General features: G+C 43.2%; 1 protein-coding gene across 13 annotated transcripts in view; it reads left to right on the top strand.

The window, feature by feature from the left end:
• fam120b (family with sequence similarity 120 member B) overlaps positions 1-26,330 on the top strand; it is an 88,636-nt gene that overhangs the window by 20,315 nt on the left and 41,991 nt on the right. For all 13 annotated transcript variants that reach the window (XM_068045454.1, XM_068045460.1, XM_068045453.1 and 10 more), the window contains 5 exons: positions 3,044-4,096; positions 6,966-7,146; positions 9,427-9,540; positions 10,738-10,913; positions 13,297-13,389. In XM_068045454.1, the coding sequence (XP_067901555.1) occupies positions 3,086-4,096; positions 6,966-7,146; positions 9,427-9,540; positions 10,738-10,913; positions 13,297-13,389 (1,575 nt within the window). In that variant the 5' untranslated portion in view covers positions 3,044-3,085. The remainder of the gene's footprint in view (positions 1-3,043; positions 4,097-6,965; positions 7,147-9,426; positions 9,541-10,737; positions 10,914-13,296; positions 13,390-26,330) is intronic.

The following is a 26,330-nucleotide window of genomic DNA, read 5'->3' as shown; positions in this document are numbered from 1 at the left end:
ACCTCGACAGTGTCCGAACTATCTCTTCTTTGAAGGTCGCCCATTGTTCATCTACCAGTTTTCCTGCCAGCTTTTGACTCCAATTTATTTGCCCCAGCTCCATTCTTAACCCATTGAAGTTAGCCTTCCCCCAGTTAATTATTCTTACCCTGGATTGCTCTTTGATAGCCCTGACACTGCCTCTCTGATACAGCAAAGGTACCAAAGACAGGTTCCCTCAGGCCTCTTCAGGTACGACTGGCAGGGTTTATAGCCTTGATTCCTGGTAATGGCCCCTGGTCACTTTTAAACATTACATGCTCTTGTAAAATAGGCCCGGTTTGTCAAGGTAATAGAACACCAGTTGGGATCTCCAAAAGGATTTCCATCCTCCCATCTTGCTGGTTGCCACTTGGGACAACAGCAGCAGGAACTGTGACTTGCAAAATCTACCACCGCCTCCCTCTCCGTCCCTGCACAAATGGCCAAAAATGGAGCCTTCACTAATGTGCAACATGTTACAAGTTAGAAATGCACAGGAAGAAAACACTCCCAAACTGCAGCAAGCCAACTTTCAAGACAACAACAACAGCTTGCATTTATATAGCACCTTTAATATAGTCAAATATCCTTAGGTACTTCACAGGAGCTTTATCAAATAAAATATGACACCAGGCCACATCAGAAGATATAAGGGCAAATGATCAAAAGCTTGCTCAAAGAGGTATGTTTTAAGGACCGTGTTAAAGGAGAAAGAGGGGTTGAGAGGGAATCCAGAGTTTACGGCTTCAGCAACTGAAGGAACAGCCACCAATGGTGGATTGATTAAAATTGGGGAGAGGCCAGAATTGGAGGGAAGGGTTGTGAGGCTGGAGGAGGTTACAGAAATAGGGAGGGTCGAAGCCAGGTTGGGATTCGCAAACAAGAATGAGAATATTAAAACTGAGGCATTGATCAATTGAGAGCCAGTGTAGGTCAGTGAGTACAGGGGTAATGGGTGAACAGGATTTGATACGAGTTACGATATGAGCTTCAGTTTATGGAGACAAGCGTCAAATCAGGGTGGGCCAATTTCTGAACGTTGCACTCTTACAGGCAGCTTGCTTGGTGGCACCATCTTATCTGAAGTCAGGGCCTGATGTACCCAATTTCCCACTGCATGTCAGGGACAAGGTCCATTTTTTCTCATCAATACTTGAAATTGACGCACCACATGAAGTCAGAAGCCCAGCTTTCTGCCCTGCGTACTCTGCCAGTGAGTTTCCGAGCACCTTTAGCTGCGACTCTTTCAAAAGGCAAAAAAGATGGATTTCTTACATTTGCCCTTTCTTGTTTGCATTGTTCATTTTGCCAACAGGGGGTGATAGCGTACATTGATGCCTTTCTCAGACTTTGATAATTAGTTTGGGGATCAGGTTAGTGACAGTGCAAATGGGACTTCCTGATGAGAGCAATTTTGGCAAACAGCAGGTGATTTACAGCTGGAACATTCATGGAAATTTCTGTACTCTTGAGGATTTGACTGAATGCATGAAACATAATACAATAATTGTCCCGATGCTACCCAAAGTGGATGTCTCCTCTACTCCCCCTCCCATCCCACCCCTAGTTCATGGCGGTTATATAGAGACTGACCTCTGACTGTCAAGCAATCAGTAAAATTGGTCTGCAGCACACATACTGAAAATTCCCTTGTTACAGCCCTGCTGTGTAATGTAATACATAAGTCACAGCTTCAAGTGCTGTTGGCAGCACAATTAATGTATGAGACCTTACACTAGAAGCATGCCCTAAATCAAACTATATAGTCATGCTGTAGGTGTATCATAACAATGTTACAGATGCCGAATGTTTAGGAATTCCAGTATTCTGAATCTGAACAGTCGTCTGCCTAGGTTTATAATACAGTGCTTTGAGGTGTGATTATTCCAACTGCAAATTTTGCAGAAGAAAAGCCTTGAAATTAGTTGTTGCATATAAACTTTCGGGCACTTAACACGTTCACCTGAGACAACCAAATACAATAGCGGTAAGGGACATATACTGCCACAACACAGTGGCCTAGAAATTCACTGACAAAGCCCCCCATTTACAGGCATCAACTTGGTGCAAAAGCATTCAATTTGGCAATGGCATGGCATGCCCTTTTTGAGCCAGGAGTGTACCACGCCCCATATTGGTGTAGGCATTGAGAGAGGTGTCCAGGGCCCTCACCTGAAGCAGCCATTAGGCCCTTTGCACTCACGCCTCTTTCATACCCCCTTCACCAAACTGGTTTGCCATAACTGGCTGCGTCAATCAAGTGTTGTTTACATCTTCTTGTGAATTGGAATGCACTGTCTGAAAGTGTGGTGGAAGCATATTCAATAGTAACATTTCAAAGAGAATTGGATAAAAACTCGAAGGGAAAAAATATACAAGGCTATCGGGAAAGAGCAGGGGAGTGGGATTAATTGGATAGCTCTACCAAAGAGCTGGCACAGCCACAATGTCCTGTATCACTTTATGATTCTACACGCATCCTTAAAGGGAATGCTGCAGGCAGCCACATGGAAAGGTAAGTTCTGTAAAACATACTTACCTGTTTGTGGAGTTGGTAGAAGCAGGAGTGTTCCTTCTGGCTCTACTGCAGCTCATTAGACCGTTGCCTGTACCCACTCCGCACCCTCCTTATTGCCAAACCCCCTGTCCTGATTGCTTCCGCCACCAGACCTTTCAAGACCTACCTGAAGGCTGTTGCTGGCAACGCAATGGCCAAAATTGTACTCTTTACTGGTGAGCTGGCTGAGGACACCCAGCTGGTATCTGCAGCTTGCTGGTACGACGCAAATGAAATCTGAAGCCCAATTTCAGGTGGGTCTCTGGTCTATCCATACTGGTGCAGGATCAATGCCTGAGCCCAGTTCGTGCTAGCTGCTTATGAGCTCATTTCTAGGCCGGTGTGTTTTCCAGGCTATAGAGCTATGCTTTGGGAAGTTGCCATTGGATCTGAAAGGTGAGACACGAATGCAAGTTTTCTTTCCTATTAATTGATTGGTTGATATTTTCCTCCCTTTTTCTCTAGACTTCTGATGCTATTTTTTGGGATTATTAACTGACTGCAGCAATGGGTGTAAAGGGTCTCCAGCGGTTCATGGATCATGCCTGCCCACTAACAAGTGTACAGGTGGATTTGAAGGAAATGGCAGAGCAGCATCGGCGCTCGCATCCCGGACATTCTCCGGTTGTGGTGGTGGATGCCATGGCATGTCTCCGGTATTGGTACACCCCAGAGGCCTGGGTGCACGGCGGGCAGTGGTGCGAGTACTTGCAGAGTCTGAAAACCTTTGTGGGTGCTTTTTCAGCAGTTGACATTGGGCTGGTGTTTTTCTTTGATGGGGTAATAGAACAGAAGAAAAGGGATGAATGGGTGAAGCGCCGGCTGAGGAACAACCGAGAGATAGCAAAAATATTTCAGTATATAAAAACAAAGGCCTGCCAACCAGGAAGAGACATGTTCTTCATTCCCTCTGGGCTGGCCACATTCACTCGCTTTGCCTTGAAGTCCATGGGCTTAGACATCAGGTGTTCCCTTCAGGAGGCCGATTATGAAGTAGCCAACTATGCCAGGTTAAATGGTTGTCTGGCAATCCTGGGTCAGGACACGGATTACCTCATTTACGACACTGTGCCATATCTTTCAGTTAGCAAGCTGCGTCTGGACAGGCTGGCTACCATCATGTACTCCCGAGAAAATCTCTGTCGCTCCCTCAGCCTGCAGATGATGGACCTGCCACTTTTGGCTTGTCTTCTTGGCAACGATGTGGTGCCTGAAAACGCAGTAGAAGGACTGAAGCTCCAGTGTTTGGCTGGATACTCGCCAAATGACCCAAGAGCAAGACAGAAGGAGGTGGTTGCGGCAGTGTCGCATTACATCTCCGGCATGGCTCGCTCGCACGATGGATTGAGAGAGGTGGAGAGAAATCTGCGACACAACTCAGTTGAAAGCTTGCTGGAAGTGGGATTGAGATCCTACATGCTACCTGGGCAGTACTCACCCTGGCTTCCTCATAATGAAACATCTCCAGTGACAGGCCAACGTGAAAAGGCCATGTGCCCAGAGAGTAAGATTTTGCAGGTAAGTATTTAACTCGCCGTCTAAATTTTATTAAGGTTGTTAACGTATGCTTGATGGAAAGAGTTGATGGAAAGTGTCTGGCAGTAACTAAGCTATTAGGGTGACAAGATCGGGAAACAGCTCATTGTATTGTTAAATTTCAACCATTTTTGTGACATAGTTGAGGAACAGAAAAAATGCTAGTGAGCTGAGGAACCAATTTAACCAACAGTGTCTTAGTTTGGAAGTGTTTAATTGGGGACAATATGATGTAATGAATTAGTACGAGGCTATTTCATCTCTGGGACCCAGGTTTGTATACAGCTCAAAATCGTTGCCTCCCTCTTCCAGTTCTGACTGCCCAAGCTGAAATGAGTGCATCAGTTGCAACCCTGTTGTTACTGGCTGAGAATCCAGTAACTGGCTTCATTTTGCCACAACTGACTCTGTATCCACCCTCTTGCATTTATAAAGCATCTTTTACAACCTTAGGCCAATGAAGTACCTTTGAAGTGTAGTCAGTATTGTAATGTACAAAACACGGCAGACAATTTACACACAGCAAGGTCCCACAAATGCCAATGAGATAACGGTCAGATAATCTGCTTCGGTGATTTTGGTTGAGGGATAAATATTGACCAGGCCACCAGGGATAACTCCCCTGCTCTTCTTCGACCAGTGCTGTAGGATCTTTTACGTCCACCTGAGAGGGCAGCCGGGGCCATGGTTTTACAGTTGCATCCAAAAGACGGCACTGGAGGGTTGCACTGTAGCGACTCACCAACATTACTTCAATTGTCATTCCCAGCTCTACCACTGAGAAGGTCAAGAGCAGCAATATTGTGGGAATTCTGTAACTTCCAGGTTCTCTTCAAAATCACACACAATCCTCAACTTGGACATGTATCACCATTCTTCTCTTGTCACTGGGTCAATAACCCTAGTCATTTCCTACTTAACACGGTCATGGGAGCATCACCACCACAAGGAACTGCACTGGATTAAGGAGAAAGCCAACCACCTTTCCAAGCTAGTGATGGGAAATATATGCAAGCCTTGCCCACATCCTGCTAACAGCTTTTAAAATTATGGTCAAAAAGCCTATTTGACGAAGATGGTTAATGTGGGAAGTGGAAATGTTGCATTGGTGCAGAACTGCTTCCACTGGGGTTTGAACATAAGCAAATAGGCAGGCAGAGTGGAGACATACATCTATATATAAGTCATGTTATTTTGTGAACTGGGAAGGCTTAATCCTGACACTCCCAGATCAGGCATAGCAAACTATGTTCCCTCAACAATGTGCTTCAGCATCAGACTTAAAGAGCACCCCAACTGTGTCCTATTTCCCACGCCTCTCTGAGTGAGATTGCCAAATTACCAGACCCACACCCACTCAGAACTGTTCAAACTCACTTGACAGAAAACCCTCACAGCTAACAGGCAGTGGAGAGTGGGCAGGATTTGATGCAAGAACTCAGAAAACCCACTGTCTAATCCAATCCACTATTAGTTACTTCTGTGTATTGGGCATTTTACATGGAATGAGCTGCTGGTGGAAGAATATTTTCAGTGGAGTCAAAAACAGAGTTCGGTGATTTTAAAGGAATGGTTCATTCAAGTAGACCACTCGTAACCAATGACCCTCGGAGGCAGTAACAGTATTAGTTGATTGGCCAACATGATTTTGTCAATTGATTTTTGTTTTTAAATTGCTCGAGTTAGAAGTAAATTGCATTTGTATGTTGGGATCTTGTAATCATATTTATCAGTGTTATACAATATGTAATGAAGTGCACTGAATCGGTAATGTCTCTTTGCAATGCTGGTGCCCAGTGTAAGAAATACGGACCTTCATTGTAGCCCTGCAGTTGTGTGCACCTTAAGGGGTCAGCTTTAGCTCAGTCATAGCACTGTCAGCTCCTGTGTCAGAAGTCCTTGGGTTCAAGCCTCACTCTAGAGACTTGAACTGTAATGTAGGTTAATGCTTCAGTGCAGAAAGGGCCAAGTATTTTAATCATCCCTCAACCAACATCACTGAAAATAGATGATCTAGTCAGGCAATTTGGGATCTTGCTGTGCTCCATTTCCTGCAATACACCAGTGACTACACTTCAAGGGTACGTCATTGGCTATAAAGCGCTTTGGGATGTCCTAAGGCTGTGAAAGGTGCTATATAAATGCAAATTATTTATTTTATCCCTCACCTTAACTACGGAAAGAAAAGGGCTATAATGAGGAAGCAGGCAGGCAGGGTTGATTTATAAAAAGCAGACTTGTTTAAACCATAAAGTCTTCTCTTCCTAAGTCATCAGTTTTTCCAGAGAAATATAAATACATTTGAAAAAATTCTTCCAAAAACACTAGCCACATAAAATCTGAATGAATAAATTTACAATGTCACTGAACAGAGTGACCCAAAGCTTTCTTCCTATGTATCTCTTGTATTCTTATGCTAAAACTAACTTGCTTTCATAAATTATAGAAGGGAACCATTTATAAACCACCCCAATTATGATCATACTTTAATCCCTGAAGGGTGTCCACTAGGCTACCTTCCAAATCCACTACCTCCAGCACCTGAAAGGACAAGCCTAGGAGGTTTATGGGGACATCATCAGCTCCAAGTCACACACCATCTTGACTTGGACATATATCGCCATTCCTTTACTGTCACTGGATCAAAATCCTGGAACTCCCTCTCTAACAGCACAGTGGGAGCGTCTTCACTGTATGGCCTGCAGAAGTTCAAGAAGGTGGCCTTCAAGGACAACTAGGGATGGGCAATAAATGCCGGCCTTGCCAATGATGCCCACATCTGGAGAATGACATTTTTTCAAAATAGTATTCTCGTTAAATCTATATTCTGATCTTTTTTTAATTTAAAAAGGTTGCAAGGGAGCAGCACATCAAAGCAGAAAGCTACACAGTTTACAATGTCCTGAATGCCGGAGAGGTAGAGTGCAGCAACACTCTGGAAGACGAGTTGGATGCTGAACTTCCTGGACAAGCCATCGTTTATCGACCTGCTCGACAGTCCATTTATGGCATTCTTCTAGCAGCTGAACCAAGTAGGGATTTCAGTAGATGCTTAGATCATTCTAATGATAGATGACACTGTTTCGTGTACAGTAGTGAGCTTTTGACCATTAGCATACTTGTATTTATACCTGCTGATCGTAATAACAGCCTCAGTGAACCTGGTGGCATTACTAAGCCTGACAATGTGAAGATGTTGAATTATCATACACACACTTGAACTCTCAGGTTAATAACTGTGGGACACATCTTCGATGTGCAGCTCTTCGGGGAATTTGGTCATTAAATGGGGTCAGTTTTATCATTTGAGACATAGGGGAGCTGAAATTAGTTTGCTTTTCTCACACAATCCCACCATGCCAGTTTCCCAGATACCACTTGCTCATTTAAACAGCCCACTAAGGAAACCACGGAATTAAATGCTCCGAATCTAAATAACCGTGGTGTACTTAGTGGTTTGAAGAGAGTCAGGCTTGTTGGGGGTGCTCTTTTTAATTTCTTGACTTGCACAGCCAGTACAAAATTGCCACGTTTGCATATGTAAGCCAGGTCTATGTGCACTGCTTTTCTACAAAACTGTGTACAAATTGTTATAAAAATGTACTTGCATAGTGGTAGAACTATGTGATAAGTCAGTGTTGTGTCGTATTTTTCAGATTTATTTTTCCAGTTTTCCCACATTCCTCCTCCTCTATGTCTTGTAAGTTCCATGGACACTGTGCACCCGCTGTTTCTTCACCCAAGTAGCCATTCTTAGAATCATAGAACCATGCAGCACAGAAGCAACAACAACAGTATAGTATCTTTAATGTAGCAAAATGTCCTAAGGCATTTAACAAAGCGTTAATAATAAAAATTTCACACCGAGCCACAGAAGGAGATAGCAGGACTGATGACTAAATGTTTGGTCAAAGAGGTAGGTTTTAAGGAGCATCTTAATGGAGGATAGAGAGATAACAAGGCAGAGAGATTTAAGGAGGGAATTCCAGAGTTTAGGGCTAAGGCAGCTGAAAGGACGGCCGCCATTGGTGGAGTGATTAAAGTCGTCGATGCGCAAGATGCCAGAATTGGAGGAGTGCAGACATCTTGAAGGGTTGGAGGAGGTTACAGAGATAGGGATTTGAAAACAAGGATGAGGATTTTTAAAATTGAGATTTTGTTGGACTGGAAGCCAATGTAGGACAACAAGCACAGGGGTGATGGGCAAACGGGACTTGGTGCAAGTTAGGATATGGGCAACAGAATTTTGGATGAGCTCAAGTTTATGGAGGGTGGAAGATGGGAGGCTAGCCAGGAGAGCACTGGAATAGTCAAATAGAGATAACAAAGACATGAATAGACCCTCATCCCTGGTACCATTCTGGTAAATCTCCTCTGCACCCTCTCCAAGGCCTGGACATTCTTCATGTGTAAGCCAAGGTATTTGGCTATGGGCAGCATTACAATCGAGCCCAGCCCCATTCTCACTTGACAGCCACATAACCATTTGCAGCAGGATAGCAATTACGAGTGAAAACCCCGACTGTGTTTTTCCTCTTCCGCTGGTAGAGCTGGGGCCCATTTTTGAGCTCTAATTGCGGTATCATAAACACTGGAATTTTCGTTGATCTCAGTGACCTGTTGCTGAAGTGCTATAAAAACTGAACCTTTTCTCGCTTGCTGATGTTTTTTCTTTCTCCTGTCCTCCTCCTCCTTGCCAGAAGTCATTGACTCAATTATGGATCAGTGGGCAGCTGGTCTATGTGGGGAGTGGCTGGTACTTCAACTGTGGTGCCTCCTGTTTATTCTCACTCTGCTCCACACGCATGTACCTCCAGTTGGTTGTTGAATAGTGATCAGTAGGTGGAGCGTTCCTGGCTAACTTCCTGGCCTGTATGACTCATTGCCCTAACCAGTTGAGCCATTGGGGAGTTCCTTGAGTGATCATTCTATTGTAATTTCTCATTGATGCATAGGAAAGAAAAGGCTTCAAAAATGAAAGGGCTATGGGGACAGAGCAAGGGAGTGGGACTAATTGGATAGCTCTTTCAAAGAGCTGCCACAGGCACAGTGGGCCAAATGGCCTCCTTCTATGATGAACTAACTTGAGTAGATGAAGCAGTGCTCCTCTGATTTAACCTGCCATGGTGCTAACATACATTGTGGCTCGGGAACGAGATAATAAGGATAGCTTTTTCAGAGAGTTGTCACAGGCATGATAGGCTGGATAGCTTCCTTCCACACTGTAAAATGCAATGAAGATGTGTTCAGGTTAAATAAAAGAGGACATCTTGCGACAATTGATATTCCTGTTTGAATTTCTTTGTGTCTAGATGCCCAACCGGATGCTACCAGTTTGTGTCCTACAGTAAAGGAGTGGTTTGTATATCCGGGTAACACGCTCCAGCAGCCAGATCTTGTGCCGGCTTTACCACCAGAGCTACCAGGTACCACCCTCATCTCCATTTTGCTTCTCGACAAATTTAACAAACACAACCAACAAAGTGCTTTCGAACTTCAGTCCCTGTTGTAAGGTAGGGAAACACAGCAGCTAATTTGCACACAACAAGATCGTACAAACAGCAAGGAGATAAATGATCAGTTAATCTGCTTTAATGGTATTGGTTGAGGGATATTTTGACACATCCGGCTGTGCTGCAGCTGACCTAGGAATGCTTGATGCCATCACTGACTGCAGAATCTGGAGAAGTGTTCCAGTTTTCAGCATCAGTATCCCTTAACTTGATGCACAGATAATGGGGTTAGATGGGGGAAGAATGTTCAAAAAATAGTAAATCATCTTAGTTTTAGCATGCATTTCTAACAATATTAATTACGATCTATGCATTGTAACATTTCCCCAGTTTCTGGAAGGGAAACCTAATTGAGATGAAAAGAAAAATTGCGGCTTTAGGAACCTAAAATAAATGCAGATAATGCTGAAAATAAGCTACAGGAATGACAGCTGCTGAAAGGAGAGCGGGTTTTGAAAAAAAAGAACCTTTTTGTGCAGAGGTCCTTAGTTGGAACCCAGGGGTCCCATTGCTGAACGTTAACCCGTCTTTTCTTCTTACAGATGCTGGCAGATCTGCTGTGTATTTTCAGCACTCTCTTTTCATCTGAATGCTCCTAGTGTGTATGTTCTCTAAGTAGCAAATAAAAAGGGCTTTTTGAGATGTTGTTCTTGTCACTGACTTCTGTAAGCTAGGAAAATTCTATTCCATTTGACTGTGGAGGAGTTCACAAGCAGATGTCCGCACGTGTGCAACTTCCTGCATGGGCTCAAGGGATAGCAGGAACCCTGGATGATTTTCCCTTTCCTACTGTAGGGGCACTGAGGCTAATTGTAGTGCCCCTATCGCTAATCGAGCTGTGGTCAGTTAACTTGGCAGAGAGCAGGAATTGGCAGACTCTGGTCTGCGTGAGTCAGTTACACATTGACTTTTTCAACTGAGGCATCAAAGCAGCTCTCATCAGTACTTTAACACAATCCCTTAATATAAAGAGCTGGAAATCATCGTTTCCAATGCAGGAGCTTAACTGCTACCTAAAAGCTGTCCAGTTGCACTGCGATGGCGTTAGATCAAAGTATGTTTAAATCTGCTGTAACAGACGCAAACCTGAAACAAATCTTTCATTTACAGGAGGAACTCCAGATTTACAAACCTTGTGGCTGACAGAAGGGTTGGAGGTTAAGAAGTTGCGTTACTGCACATTTCTAGCATGTTTTGGTTTACAGGATTTTTCTCAGGAGTTACTTTGTCTGGAGCTTCCCACTGCTGCTGCTGTTTGCTGCCTGCTGATCTATGTTACGCTGCAGGTAGGGGAATCGATTGCTCGTTCTGATCAAGACCGTGCATTTGTCGTGTTCAAGGCATAATGGACAGAGTATGAGTATCTAAACACCAGTGCAAATGTCATCACCCAATAACAAAATAAAAATGCAGTTTGATTTATGCAGTCACTGTAAACAACTGGACTATGAATGATTGTAATGTGATCTCAAAACAACAGTAAACATTGCAGAATCCCAATTAATAGGAACAGAATTTAATTCATTCAGTTACTGTATATCAGTGGCCCTAATTACAACCCAGAGGTGTAATGGAAATATTCTGAGTAGGACATTACTTTTTCGTACTTTAACTGACTGTCATTTTTATACATTTTCTTGATCTGGGCAGATGTTTCTGTTTTACAGAAAAATACTGAAAACTCAGTGATCGTTTTTAAGTCAGCTTTGTAGGGTCTCTCACTTTCAGGTTTTTCATCGTTCTCAGGATGTGGATGTCACTAGCAAGATCAGCATTTATTGCCCATCCCTCATTGCCCTCGGAAGGTGGTGGTGGGCCGCCTTCTAACTTGAGTGGCTTGTTAGGCCACTTCAAAGGATAGTTGAGAGTCAGCCACAGGGTAAGGAAGGCAGGTTTCCTTCCCTGATTAGTATTGTCCACACTGACAAAAAAGAAATAATGTACTGTTAAATATTTTTGCAGTGCTGTTTTTGACTGGCAATACTTACTTAAACATACTAATATTTAAAACAATTATTTCAAATTAAGCCAGGACTCCAGGACATTGATACAAAGTGATAAAAAGCAACTTCAGAAAGCACTTCTTTATGCCAAGAGTTATTCATACATGAAATGATCTCCCTGGTAGGGTAATGGTTGCAAAGTCTCTAGAGTTATTCCCGAAGCACTTGGATGCTTTATTGGCAGATGGGTGAGTATCTATGGAAGGATGAGCTTGATGAGTCCACTAGTCTTCCTCATCTTACATTTGTAGGGAGAGAAAAGTCAGTTTCATTGAGCAGCTTGTTGGCCACAAGTTCAGGTCCCTTGTCAGAAGTTTACAATCAGATATTTGTGAATTGTGCACAGTGTATTTCCAGCAGAAGGCACTCAACAGAAATTTGAAGCAAGAAACTTGGCTGACTTTTCACCTCCTAGGCCAGGTCCACCGACATGAATTTCAATACCACACTCTCATTCTAATTTTGTAGAGAAAGGGAATGGCAATTAAACATCAATGGTAGCTGTCAGTGAAACTGGTAAAGAAATTCCAAACAGCAGCAGCTTCATGCACTGAAAGAAATCTTGCCAGAATAACCAAAGCTCAACAAAGGTTTCCTAGTTGAGAGGAGACAGTTGTCGAGGACAGCCCCACGTAAGGGGAAGTACTTGTCTCCAGATAGTTAGCTTTTTTTCAAACAGTTTGTTTTGAAAACAATCATATGCTTTGTAGCAAAAAATTAGCAGAGACAAGACAGGGAGGAGAGAAAGTCTAGAGAGGGAGGAGAGCGAGACTAGATGGGGGAGAGGGAAACTAGGGAGGGAGTGAATGAGACTAGACATGGAGGGATAGCAACAGCTCGTGAGTACAAGGCGGGAAGAAGGAAAATAGCCCATGATCAGCTAGTGGGAAGGAGGACACACTTTCAGGAAAGACCTACTTGTGGTTTGACCAACATAATCACTCTCACAAGAGCTTCAAAATAAATGTGGAAGTATTGAAGTTCACCGATGGCACCGAACAAGAAACTGGAAGTAACTTTGAGAGAGACGGACCGGACTAGGCGCTGTCAGTATTCAAAGATAAAACAAAAAAAGCTCTGAACTGTGTGCTCGGAGAAATCCACTCTATAGAATCCTTGGCTTGAAGCAGCAGTGCGGATCTGATAATTTAAAAAGAGTAGCAGAAGAATTAAGAAGGAAGCACTTGACAAAATAATATTTTAAAGGAGACCACAAGCAAAATAAAATTTAGAAGGGGAACATCTGAGAGAATTGAAATGAAAAGGGAATGTCAGAGATTGGAGGAGTATGCTACAGGCTGCTGGTTTGGCACAAAAAGGGTGCTTGCTGTATGAAGAGATGGGGAGTATATGAAAACAGGAGTTAATTTAATGGAATTTCTGTCATTAAATATAAACTGGGAATCCTCATATGGTTTGGAGACAAAGTTGATAAACATAATAGATGACTACTTCACGATTGAATGTGTTAAGGCAGCCACAGGAGGTGGGACACGTCTTCACTTGGTGACATTAAATGACCCAGATAGCCTGCAGGAAATGGAAGCCACGGCAGCCTTAGAAGATAGTAACCACAGAATGATCAAATTTAACATGATCTCATGGTAAATTGGAAACAGACCAGTGTGACGCATGTTTGCTAAAAGCATTTCATTGTTTGTTTCAGGTAAGCGTGATATGTCTGGAGGACCTGGATGCGTATTTGGCTCAGGCTCTCTGTATCCGTGACAAGCCAGCTGACCACCTCACTCAGATACAGGTATGTGACTGACTTTGCTCATCTACTTGACCCTGATAACTTTCAATACACCTTTCCTGGTTCTTGGGGCATAGCAAGGAGCCCTGCACCTCTGCTATCATCAAGCACATAAATCTATTTCTATACCTACCTTTTAATATTCCAGTAAAAAAGAAAACTTTATGTCAAATCACAACTGCAGTTAGACTGGGCCCTTGTTGTAAACTGTTATTTGTGACACAAGCCTTTAGGACGGTCATCTCCAGCAGCAGCCTCTGCCTCTGCAGTGGCATTATAGCTGCCGGCCTCTGATTGGCCGGCAGCTCTCCAAGGGCGGGACTTCCAGCGATGGGATCCTAAATCCTATGGAAGCCCCACCACTGTCTACTTAAGTGCCTGATTGGCACTAAACTCGGCGGGCCTTCCAGAAAAGAAGCGACACGGGCACCCCAGCATTGTTTTCCCCCGACATCGAGACCCCTGCCACAAGCATAAAATTCCCCCTTTTGAATGTGGAATTTGAGTACATTCTACATTTCAGCTGACACTTTGCCATTTTTTGGGATGAGGAACCCTTTGACCTTTATTATCACTAGTGAAAATTAAACCAGTCTCATTTACAGCATTGTGGAGCACCTGCAGCAATTCAAAAGGCGGCCCACCATCATCTTCGTAGTGCAACTCAGAACGGGCAATAAATATCACAATAAATATTTACCAGCAATGCCCACATTCACAAAGAATTAACTAGGATAAGCTAGTAAATTAGCATTATTTATCTCATTTATCAGGAGATAGTTTAAGTTGCATCCCAGTGATATATTACCATATGGCAGTGCAGATAACACTGTGCTCAAGGTCGAATCCACAATTTGCGGATATTTAGTACTTGGCAGTGCAATGTTTATGATAGTAGAAATGCAAATCATATCATGGCAAATTCTGAATTTGAATTCAGTAAATCTGGTCATTTGTAGCCTGGCACCAAGAAAAATAAATGACCACAAAAGAATGGTTGTTGTTAAAGCCTAACTTGTTCACCATATCCTTCAGTGAACAGAACCCACGAGGTCTGGCCTGCAGTCCCACACTATTTAGTTGACCCTGAATGCCCAATGAAATGGCCCAGCAAGCCACTCAAACAACTGTCATGGTAGGACAACTGTTATTGGAGGTTGTTATAGGAAAACAACCTCTCCGTCTTCCTTTAAGATGGTCCTTTCAACCTACCTCTTCGACCAAGCTTTTGGGCACCTGCCCTAAATTCTCCTAATGTAGGTCAGTGTCAATTCTTGTATGATAATGCTCCTTTGAGGAGCTTTGGGACATTTTAATATGTTGAAGGTGCTACATAAATGCAAGCTGTTGTTGCAGGGTTGGGCAATAAATGCAACCTTGCTGGTATTGCCCACATCCCGAGAACAAATAAAGAACATCTCCTATTGCGTACTCATTGCTCTGCACTAAGTGATGTTTCCTTCCCTCATCCCCATACCTACTGTGCATGCGCAATAATATAGAGAAAGATGCAATGCTGCTGGTCTCTTCTTCCTGCCAGGATTAATGAAACCCTTTTTCTATGACCATAAAGTGTGGTTTTGTCAAATAGTAATTAGAGAATTGGGACTGGAGAGGCCAGTGCATTTCTTGAAATGCTAGCAAAGCAGCTAGTGACTGCTTGTCACAGACTTGCATGCTTTACATTTACATTGTGCTAGACCTCAGACCTTTGAATTGCAGCCAAAGAGCAAGGATTCCAGTGAAATCATATCAGTTCCCATGCTGTCTGCAGACTCATGTGGAGGATAGATTTGCAGGACTATGGCGCAAGAGCAGGGTAATGCGACTAATTGGGTAGCTCTTTCAAAGAGCCAGCACAGGCACGACAAGCCAAATGGCCGCTTTCTGCACTATAATGTGACGTTGCTGTACAACAGAGAGTCAATAAGCTATACTTCAGCTGTCCTTGCTAATCGTTAGGTAAAGTGCTGTTACTGGAATTTTGAAAATGCAGGAGTTGCATCATGTGGGATTGTTAACCTGTTTCAGCCTGGGCAAGCTCAGTATTCTCAAACATACACTTGCCCTGCAGGAACTGAAAAGGACCTTACTCGATTTGGCTCTGAATATCACAATCAGCTCTGAGAAACCCTGAAATACCCAAGAACTGTTTTAATAAAACTTGTCCACAACATCTAGGTCGTATGGTTGTGAGTACTTGTTGCGGAGAAAATGGATGCAGCTGCGAGCAGAATACTGCAAATATCTTTGTGTCTATTTCGCTCTGGCTCCATCCTGCACTTTGGAGGAATTACTATTTTTCTTGTATTGAGGCAGTCAGAGGGAAAAAAAGTGAACTGGAAGATGCAAAGCGGCGGTTTTAAGGTGTAACTGGAGGAGTTGGTTAATTATTCAGAACTTCCAAGGCATACGCCAGACCCTCATTAAAAGGCCTGCAGTTAAGAGTGTAGTTTTTGTTGTAAGGCAGCTGAACCTTGACTCCTGACTTTTTTTCATACTGTGTTACGGGGCAGTTGCTATAGCGCACACGACTCATTATAACACACACAATGCTTGCCTCCAGAGGACTGTTGCTGTTGGAGTGAAGACAGATGAACAGTGAACGCTGTACATCCATTGCACATACCAAATACGGCAGTGAAATAGCAGAATGTAGTTTTGAACTTGCTTGTGAAATATGCATTAAGGCACCGGCACTTAGTTCAGACTATGTAATGTTTTAGTCTTGTCCAATTTGGATTCACCATCCTTTTTTTTTATTATTAGGTGCATTTAATTGGTTCAGTGGCCCCACCCCCACGTTAAGAAAAAGCAAATCTTTTCATTAGCAAAATTTGCCCCTTGCAATCCTTCATTTGAACTACACAGATTCCATCATGCTAGACTGGGTCATTTATAATTAGGACATCATGCTGTTTGGGGGAAATGCTTCTCATTAAAAATCTGACAGTGGCTGGACAGATCTGGATGCACCGGGACTTGTTACTGGCAGTACCTGCAAAAAACCTGATCCTCTTGCAGAACAATATAATGCTGCATTAATACTTAAATAGTCCAAGTGAGTGGTTAAAGAGGCTTGGAAGGCTGTTTGTGTTGCATGGGTGGGGCTGACAGCCAGTGAGACAAGCATCAGATTGCTCTTTGGAGCTGGCCTGCGTCTGCAGTGGCAGGTGTTGCCCAAGGACGGGCGCGGCCTGCAATAAACCAGGTGGGTGGAGGTGGTGGGGGGGTTGTTGGTGAGCGTCCCGGGCATCTGCCTGTCATCTGCTGCGGGTCTTGTGCACCTGCCGGGGGTGGGGCGACTTTTGTTGCACATGGTCTGGAATGCAACAACAACAACAAAGTTTTACATCTGCCGCAGCTCTGGTGCACCTGTCGGGGGTGGGAGATCCAGTCATTGTTTGCAGGTGGTTGAGGTTTGTAACACTCGTGGCAAGTGTTGCATCTGCCTGGGGTTTGTGTTCTTGCAGTGAAAGAGAGGCAGCTGGCTGTAGTTGAAGAGATGTGCAGAGTTCAGTCAGTATCTATACCCTTGCTGCTGCGGATGGAGGAGAGTCTAAACACCATTGCCAGCTGCTGGATTAAACCTACAGAAGCACTCCTCCGGAATTAAATATTAATGACATTCGTAAGCGAGAGAAGGCCACATTTCCTGAATAGAAAGTGATGGCTTTTTTGTCCTAATCATTATATTATCAGTGTAACAATTCTGCACCAACCTTCTACCAAAAAAGGTGCATTAAGCCTGAAAATGATGATGAAAACAAAGTTAACCCCCAATCTGGGTAAGTGATTAGTTGTTGCTCACAGACCAGTATTGCACAGCCTTCAGGCTTTTTCATACAGAATGGGGATACTCAGCCTGCTGCTCTGGCTACGTTGGGTAGATATATGGGGCACTGCAGTGCATCACTTTACTCTGTCAATTGGCCAGAACTGAACTTTCACATTTTGATTGGATTGTGGGGGGAGCAGCACCTGTGTGCCCACTCCCTGTGTTAATACCTCACTCCCGACAACCTGCCTTTGTGGTTTTAGTAATGGAAATGCAGAGCGCCATCTCACAAGTGCTCACAATCTGAGCTAACAATTGCAAAATCACCTAAAGACTAAAACATACAGCACAGGAGGAGGCCATTCGAACCTTCATGCCAATGCTGGCTCTTTGAAAAATCTATTGAATTAATCCCTTCTTTTCCCTCCCCCACATGCTCTTTTCCCATTATCTTGCAAAATTTTTCCCCTTAAAGTATTGATCCAATTCCTTTTGAATGTTACTATTGAATCTGCTTCCACCACCCTTTTAGGCAATTCCACATTATAAGAACTTCAAGTATAAAAACATTTCTCCTCATGCTCCTCTGGTTCTTTTGCCAGTTACCCTAAAACTGTCCTCTGGTTTCCGATCCTTCTGCCAGTAGAAACAGGTTCTACCTATCTACTTTTATGAAAACCCGATATAACTTTGGATAGCTCTATTAAATCTCCCCTAGGTAGTAGAAAAATTTATGGTTTCTTTATTATTTACTCCAAATATTGGCAACAGCAGGGCCTTGCCAGCCTGTCCTGATAAACTCTTTAAGCTGATGAATGCCGGCTGGTTACAAAACAAACCTCCTTAAGTTTAGTGCCTGCTTACATTTGCCAGACCAATCACACGACTGAAAGTCCAGCAGTATAAACATAAAACAAGGCTCTTTACCATAAAACATTTATTGAATGGAGTTAAACTGGTTTTTCAACCTCATATTATTTGGATTGCCTGGTCCAGCCCACGTGTATGGCTTGCTGCCCTGGTATGCTAACAATTGAGCTGGAACGATCTGGATATAACCATTACTTTGTCCCACAATAAAATATAACCCTTTCCAGATGGAGTGTTTGTGGGCGAGTATATTGGGAAAGGTAGCAATCCGCTCCAATCTTGCAGGCTATATTCTGATATTGTGCTCCAGCAGGGAGCCGCTCCTGCTGGGAGCACGTATCGGAAATTTGGGTACGTTCAAATTCAAGTCAATGATTGTGCACAGAGCTCATCCAAATCTCTAATATGCACACCCTGGGAGTAGGTTTCCCTGTTCGTAGTGTAAAGTCAGAACGTTACCCTGCTGTCTCAATATCCCAATTCTGGGGCATGTGGCTGTGCAGCCCACTTGTGTGCACAATGGCATCTTTACTTGGATCGTGGTAATATTAATGCCATTTCTAATTATTTTTTAAATATATAAATACATATATGTGTTGATGGTTTTATTTGTCAGATTCAGGCCGTCACTCCTTCGAGACTTGACTATTCCAATGCACTCCTGGCTGATCTCCCACGTTCTACCCTCCCTAAACTTGAGGTCTTCCAAAACTCTAGCACCTATGCCTTAACTCGCATCAAGTCCCACTCACCTATCACGTCTGTGCTCGCTGACCTACATTGGCTGCCGATAAGCAATGTCTTGATTTTAAAATTCTCATCCTTGTTTTCAAATGCCTTCATCACCTCCCCATCTCTGTAATCTCCTCCAGGCCCACAACCCTCCAAGATACCTGCGCTCCTTTAATTCTGGCCTCTGGAGCACCCCTGTTAATCGCTTCACCATTCGTGGATGCACCTTCAGTTGCCTAGACCCTCTGGAATTCCCTGCCTACACTTCTCTGCCTCTATCCCTCGCTTTTCTCCTTTCAGAAACTCCTTAAAACCTATCTCTTTGACTAAGCTTTTGGTCATCTGACCTGGTATCTCCTTATGTGGCTTGGTGTCATATTTTGTTTTATAATGCTCCTGTGAAGTGCCTTAGGGTGTTTTATTACCTTAAAAGCACTATATAAATATAAGTTGTTGTAGGTCTTAAAATCATAATATGAGCAATCATATTGCCAACTGTAGAAATGCAGTGGGCCCGATGTTAACTCACTCAAAATCCATTCACTTACACAGAGTTAACATCGGGCCCACAGTCTCTTGGACTTAGAAAGGTAGAGCCAATGAATAAAACAGCTAAAAAGGAAAACTAGAAATAAAACAATTACGAAAAGTTCTGGAAATGCACAGCAGGTGTGACAACATCGGAAGCTAGAGCTCGGTAAACTGTTAAATGTTTTGAGAGGAGCCTCTTTACTATAAGTAAAACAATAGGCTAATAGGGTATTCGTCACAGCTGGCTATGTTTAAACTGTAAGATATCGTGGATAGGCCACACCTTGAGTACTGTTCCAATTCTGGTCACTGTGACAGAGGGAGGCATTAAAACATTGGAGGCAGTTCAGGGAGAAGCCATAGGGCTGATCTCTCATGTAGGAGTCTGAGGTATGAGGATACACTGGAGAACCTTGGGTTTTTCAGCTTGCAAAGGAGGCGTAGAGCTGTCCAATCACTCCCACTCCCCTGCCCTTTCCCCATAGCCCTGCAAATTTTTCCCTACAAGTATTTATCCAATTCCCTTTTGAAAATTACTATTGAATTACCTTCGACCATCCTTTTCAGGCAGTGCATTCCAGATCAGAACAACTCGCTGTGTTTAAAATAAAAGTTTCCTCATACCCGCTATGGTTCTTTTGCCGATTACCTTAAATCTGTGTCCTCTGTTTACCAATCCTTCTGCTACTGGTGATCCTCATAGAATCAGAGGGTTATACAGCACAGAAACAGGCCCTTTGGCCCATCGTGTCCTTGCCAGCCATCAAGCACCTATCTATTCCAATCCCATTTTCCAGCACTTGGCCCGTAGCCTTGTATGCTAGGGCGTTTCAAATGCTCATCTAAATACTTCTTAAATGTTGTGAGGGTTCCTGCCTCTACCACCCCTTCGGGCAGTGTGTTCCAGATTCCAACCACCCTCTGGCTGAAAAAATTTTCCCTGTAAACCTCCTGCCCTTTACCTTAAATCTATCCTATAGAGATATATATGATAGTTAAAGGAATGGAAAAGATAAGTTCAGAAAATTACTTTAAATTAAATTGCAAGTGTAGGTCAGGGAAACAGGTTCATACTAGTAAAAGATAAACTTAAGACTAACGTCAGGAAGTTTGCACATGTAGAACAATCGATGTGTGGAATAGATTTCCAGATAGAGTAGTGGAGTTAAAAATCCTGGAATCAAAGGAACCATTCAGGGCTGAAATGGGAAGAATGTTAGAGTCTCTCTGGAAAAATTAACTAAGATGAGCCAAATGGCCTCCCCCATCTGTAATTACCTTGTGATCAGTCATGACTAAAAACATCTCCACTCATAAAGTTAAGCTGTCTTTTCTCTATTTAACAATGACAATCTGCATTTAATATAGTAAAGCATTCCATGGAACTTAAAATATTCAAATGCTGGTGGTCCTCTGTATTTCAAGCATTTTCCGCTTCTATGTTATGCTAAGGCTCCACGCCAGCTGGCCTAATAGCCAGCTACAGCCTGGCAGTAAACTTGCTAGATTTCGCTAATCCCGGTGGCTTTGAAAGACCTGGTTTAAAAACAGGTGATCAAGCACCAGCCAGCCTTAGGAAATCGCGGCAAGTTTACTTCTGGGTTGAAACTGCGTGGCGAAATCCTCCAGTCCATGGCAGTGTCGATGGTCCCAGTCTCATGGTTTTATTTCATTTTTAAAAAGACATCCATACAAAGCATTGCAATTCCCAGTACCAGACTGAAATAAAAGCTCTAGGTCATTCAGTGTCAATTGTGCGATATACTTGTACAGCTCCTTCCACAGTCCACAAAGTATCATTCTGAAACAAGAGGAGCCATTAAGCCCATCTCATACATTGTGTTTATAGAGTAACAAATACCTCACATCTCTTTCAAGGCAGGAACATATCTGGAGGTCAGGAGCAGAAATAGTTTTGAGCTTTGCTGTTGTGCTTCATGATGCTGTTTGATCCTCCTTCTCCCACCCCATCGATATGTGTTACACTTTTGTAATGCACTCCTAACTACTTAGTACCGTTTACCTACCATGTGTTGTGATAGGACACTTTAAAGGAAAAGGAAATCCCGATTGAAAATGGAAGCTTTAAGCCCTTCAAAGAAAATTTGAGCGGCAGTCTTTATAAGGACGAAGTCTGTGTGCAAAGGATTTCAGTGACCAGCATGTCAGAGGCTGGCTCCTGGGATTAGATGGTAAACTGAGAATGAATAGAAACCTGACACGTGTATTTCACTGCACTAACTGCTTTAAGCAAAATGAAGTGGCTGAAGTTTGGTGTGAAAAAATGATGAGCTTATAAAGAAAACTAAGTAAAAGTTGTGACAATGTAAAAGAGCACTTTGATTCATTAGTTTAGGAACGTGTGACAAATGCCTCTTAAGTTTCATGTAGTCGATCCAAAGACTGACTAATTTAGTGGATTTGTGATGGACTTATACTGGCTCCCCAGGGACCTCATGGTTAAAGGCTCTGCCCAGTGTAGCAATGAACTCAACACCCCAGAAAACCCCAGGTCTGTGCTGAATTAGCTAACCTTAGGGCAACAGTATGGGACACTGCCGTAATTCCTAACCAAGGGTTCCTTTTCCCAGTGACCTCCAGTGGAAAGACAATTGGACAGCTGATGGGAATGGGATCAGGCTGTCCTGATGCCCACTGTGGTGAATAGCTGACCAACACATTCTCTCTTGTCTAGATCAGCACTTGAAGAATGAATGGACACTTGAGGAAGAAAATTGAAAGTAAAAAATTATTTAAAAATAAAGTTGTGAGATACACAGTGCCCATGAAGTCACTGGCATTTCACATGAATTTTGTAGACCTAATGCTGATTATATGGCACAGACTTTTCCACTGATTTTCCTATGATTATCTGCATCCCGTACTGTACAAGTCAATGAGGAACCGAATTGAAATACAGTACACGTTTAGAAACCGGCAGTGGGTTTTGTTGCAAATTTGCTAGGACACTGGTATTGTTTTAACTGCTGTCATTTGAAGTTCACAAAGCCGTACTGTCTGTAATCTGTAACCCAGCAGACAGAACCCCTTCATTTCAGTGTAATGTTAGATGCCTTGCATTCGGACTAATGTTTTTAGCCTTCTGCGGATCAGCCACATTCTCTGCCCATGTCTGGGAAATGCTCAGTTTACTGGGGCTTTGGCTTTTCTTCTTTTGTTCTCTTATTTTTCTTATTTTCTCGCTTCTTCTGCTGGGGGAGCACAGACTTGAGTTGTGAACTTCACTGGAGCCACATGGGAGTCCCAGGCATGGGTTTCGGTCACTGGCTGCTCCAAACAAATAACTTATTTGACATTTTGTTTTGTGCTGTGCATCCACACATTTCTGAATTGATTTTTAAAGTCCCCTTCCTGTTCTGACCTATACACTGCCCGCTGAATTATTAACCAAAGTAGCAATAACTTAATCTGTGATTTTTTATTTACTGCACTGTGAGAGCTACTGCTGCGTCTCCTTTAATTTTTCTTGGCTTCAATTTACAAAATATGATTTCCCCACAGAAAGCCCTGTGAATGGACTGTTCAAAGTGAAACGCTAATTCTGGTTAGAGATTGCAATCAGTATTCATAAGAACATAAGAAATAGGAGCAGGAGTAGGCCCTTCGACCCCTCAAGCCTGCCCCACCCTTCAATAAGATCATGGCTGATCTGCCCCAGACCTCAACTCCTCTTTCGTGCCAGCTCCTCATAGCCCTCAACTCCCCGATATTTCAAAAATCTACCTCCTCTTTAAATACTTCCAGTGATCTAGCCTCCGCAACTCTTTGAGGTAGAGAATTCCAGACATTCACTACCCTCAGAGAAGAAATTCCTTCGCATCTCAGTTTTAAATGAGTGTCCCCTTATTCTATAACTATGTCCCCCGAGTTCGAGATTCCCCCACTAGTGGAAACATCTTCTCAACATCTACCCTGTCAAGCCCTCTCAGAATCTTGTACGTTTCAATAAGATCACCCCTCATTCTTCAAAACTCGATTGAATAAAGGCCTGACTTGCTTAGCCATTCTTGATAAGTCAACCCCTTCAATCCAGGAATCAGCCTAGTGAATCTCTTTTAAATTGCCTCCAATGCCAGTATATCCTTTCTTAAATACGGGTACCAAAACTGTACCTAGTACTCCAGGTGCAGCCTCAGCAACATCCTGTCCAGATGTAACAAGACTTGCCTATTTTTAAACTCTAACCCTGTAGCAATAAAGGCCAAAATTCCATTTGCCTTGTTAATTACTTGCTGTACCTGCATGCTAACTTTTTGTGTTTCATGCACAAGAACACCCAGATCCCTCTGTGCTGCACTTTTTTGAAGTCTCTCTCCATTTAAGTAATAGTCTGCCTTTTGATTCTTCCTACCAAAGTGCATGACCACTCTCTGTCTTCTGTGAGTTAACCAATCCTCAATCCATGCTAATACATTACCCCCAATACCGTGAGCTCCTATCTTGTGCAATAATCTTTTATGTGGCACCTTATCGAATGCCTTCTGGAAATCTAAATACACTACATCTACCGGCTCCCCTTTATCAACTCTGCTTGTTATATTCTCAAAGAACTCTAGCAAATTTGTCAAACCTGATTTCCCTTTCACAAAACCATGTTGACTCTGTTTGATTGCATTAAGCTTTTCTAACTGTCCTGCTATTTCTTCCTTAATAATGGATTCTAGCATTTTCCCAACGACCGATGTTAGGCTGACTGGTCTATAGTTTCCTGCTTTTTGTCCACCTCCCTTCTTGAATAGGGCATCACATTAGCAGTTTTCCAATCCGCTGGGACCCTCCCGGAATCCAGTGTGTTCTAGAATATTTCGACCAATGCCTCCACTATCTCTGCAGCCACTTCCTTTAAAACCCTTGGATGAAGGCCATCAGGTCCATAGAATCAATAGATGGTTACAGCACAGAAGGAGGCCATTCGGCCAGCTCTCTGCAAGAGCAGTTCAGCTCGTCCCATTCCCTTGCCTTTTCCCACAGTCTTGCATATTTTTTCTCTTCAGATATTTATCCAATTCCCTTTTGAAAACCATGATTGAATCTGCCTCCACCACATTCTCATTCAGTGCAAACTTGCTGCATAACAAGGTTTTTCCTCATGTTGCCTTTTGTTCTTTTGCCATTCACCTTAAATCGTGTCCTCTGGTTCTCAACCGTTCCGCCAATGGTAACAGTTTCTCCCTAACTACTCTGTCCAGATCCCTCATGATTTCTATCAAATACCCTCTCAACCTTCATTGGAGACAGTTCAGAGGAGGTTCACTAGATTGATTCCAGAGGTGAGGGGTTTATCTTATGAAGAGAGATTTAGCAGTTTAGGCCTTTACTCTCTAAGAGTTTAGAAGAATGAGAGGAGATCTAATTGAGGTATATAAGGTGATTAAGGGGATTGACAAAGTATACGTAGAGAGGATGTTTCCTAGAACAACCTAGAACGAGAGGTCATAGTTTTAGGATAAGGGGTGGCAGATTTAAAACAGAGATGAGGAGAAATTACTTCGACTCAAAGGGTCGTGAGTCTGTGGAATTCACTACCCCAGAGTGCGGTGGATGGCAGGGCATTGAGTAAATTTAAGGAGGAGATAGACAGATTTTTAAATTAGTAATGGGTTGAAGGGTTATGGAGAACGGGCAGGAAAGTGGATTTGAGGCCGAGATGAGATCAGCCATGATCGCATTGAATGGCGGAGCAGGCTCGAGGGGCTGAATTGCCTACTCCTGCTCCTAGTTCTTATGTTCTTATTAACTGCTTTCTGAACCTGTCCTGCCTCCTTCAACGATTTGTGCACATTCTCTCCCCAGGTCCCTCTGCTCTGGCATCCCCTTTAGAATTGCATCCTTTATTTTAGATTGCCTCTCCTCATTCTTCCCCCCTGAAATGTTTCACTTCACTTCACACTTCTCTGCATTAAATTTTATCTGACACATTCACTCATTCCACTAGCCTGTCTATGTTCTCTTGAAGTCTATCTCTATCCTCCTTCACAAATTCTTCCAAGTTTTGTGTCATCTGAAAATTTTGAGATGGTGCCCTGCACACCCAGGTCTAGGTCATAAATATAGATGAAGAAAAGCAATGATCCTAATACTGATCTCTGAGGCACTTCATGATATACCGTCCTCCAGCCCGAAGAACAACTGTTCACCACTATTCTTTATTTCCTGTCACTCAGCCAACTTCGTATGCATGCTGCTACTTTCCCTATTATTCCATGAACTTTAACTTTGCTGTCAAGCCTGTTTATGTGGCAGCTTATCAAACGCCTTTTGGAAGTCCATGTGCACCACATCAACATTACCCTCATCAACCCTCCCTGTAATCTCATCAGAAAACTCAATCAAGTTATTTAAAATACGATTTGCCCTCAACAAATCTATGCTGGCTTTCCTTAATTAATCCACATTGTCCAAGTGACTGTTAATTTTATCCTAGATTCTTTACCTGGTCTGGCATACATGTGACTCCTGACCCACAGCAATGTGGTTGACTCTTAACTGCCCTCTGAAATGGCCTAGCAAGCCATTCAGTTGCAAAAGAAAAGTTGAATAAAACCAAATGGACTACCCAGCATCGACCTAGGCACCGGAAACGCAACGGGAAACCCAGGCCTGTCAACCCTACAAAGTCCTCCTCACTAATATTTGGGGACATGCCAAAATTGGGAGAGCTGTCCCACAGACTAGTCAAGTAACAGCCTCACTTAGTCATACTCATCAAATCATACCTCACAGCCAATGTCCCCGACTCCTCCATCACCATCACTGGGCATGTCCTGTCCCACCGGCATAGTGGTATACAGTCAGGAGGGAGTGGCCCTGGGAGCCCTCAGAATTGACTCTGGACCCCATGAAGTCTCATGGCATCAGGTCAAACATGGGCAAGGAAACCTCCTGCTGCTAACCACCTACTGCACTCCCTCACCTGATAAATCAGCGTTCCTTCATGTTGAACACCATTTAGAAGAAGCACTAAGTAGCAAGGAAACAGAATGTACTCTGAGTGGGGGACTTCAATGTCCAT

The sequence above is a fragment of the Heterodontus francisci genome, chromosome 13 (genome assembly GCF_036365525.1).
Source record: "Heterodontus francisci isolate sHetFra1 chromosome 13, sHetFra1.hap1, whole genome shotgun sequence".
Taxonomy (NCBI): Eukaryota; Metazoa; Chordata; class Chondrichthyes; order Heterodontiformes; family Heterodontidae; genus Heterodontus; species Heterodontus francisci.
The sequence above is the reverse complement of the archived record's forward strand: the minus strand, read 5'-3'. Positions and strand labels throughout refer to the sequence as shown.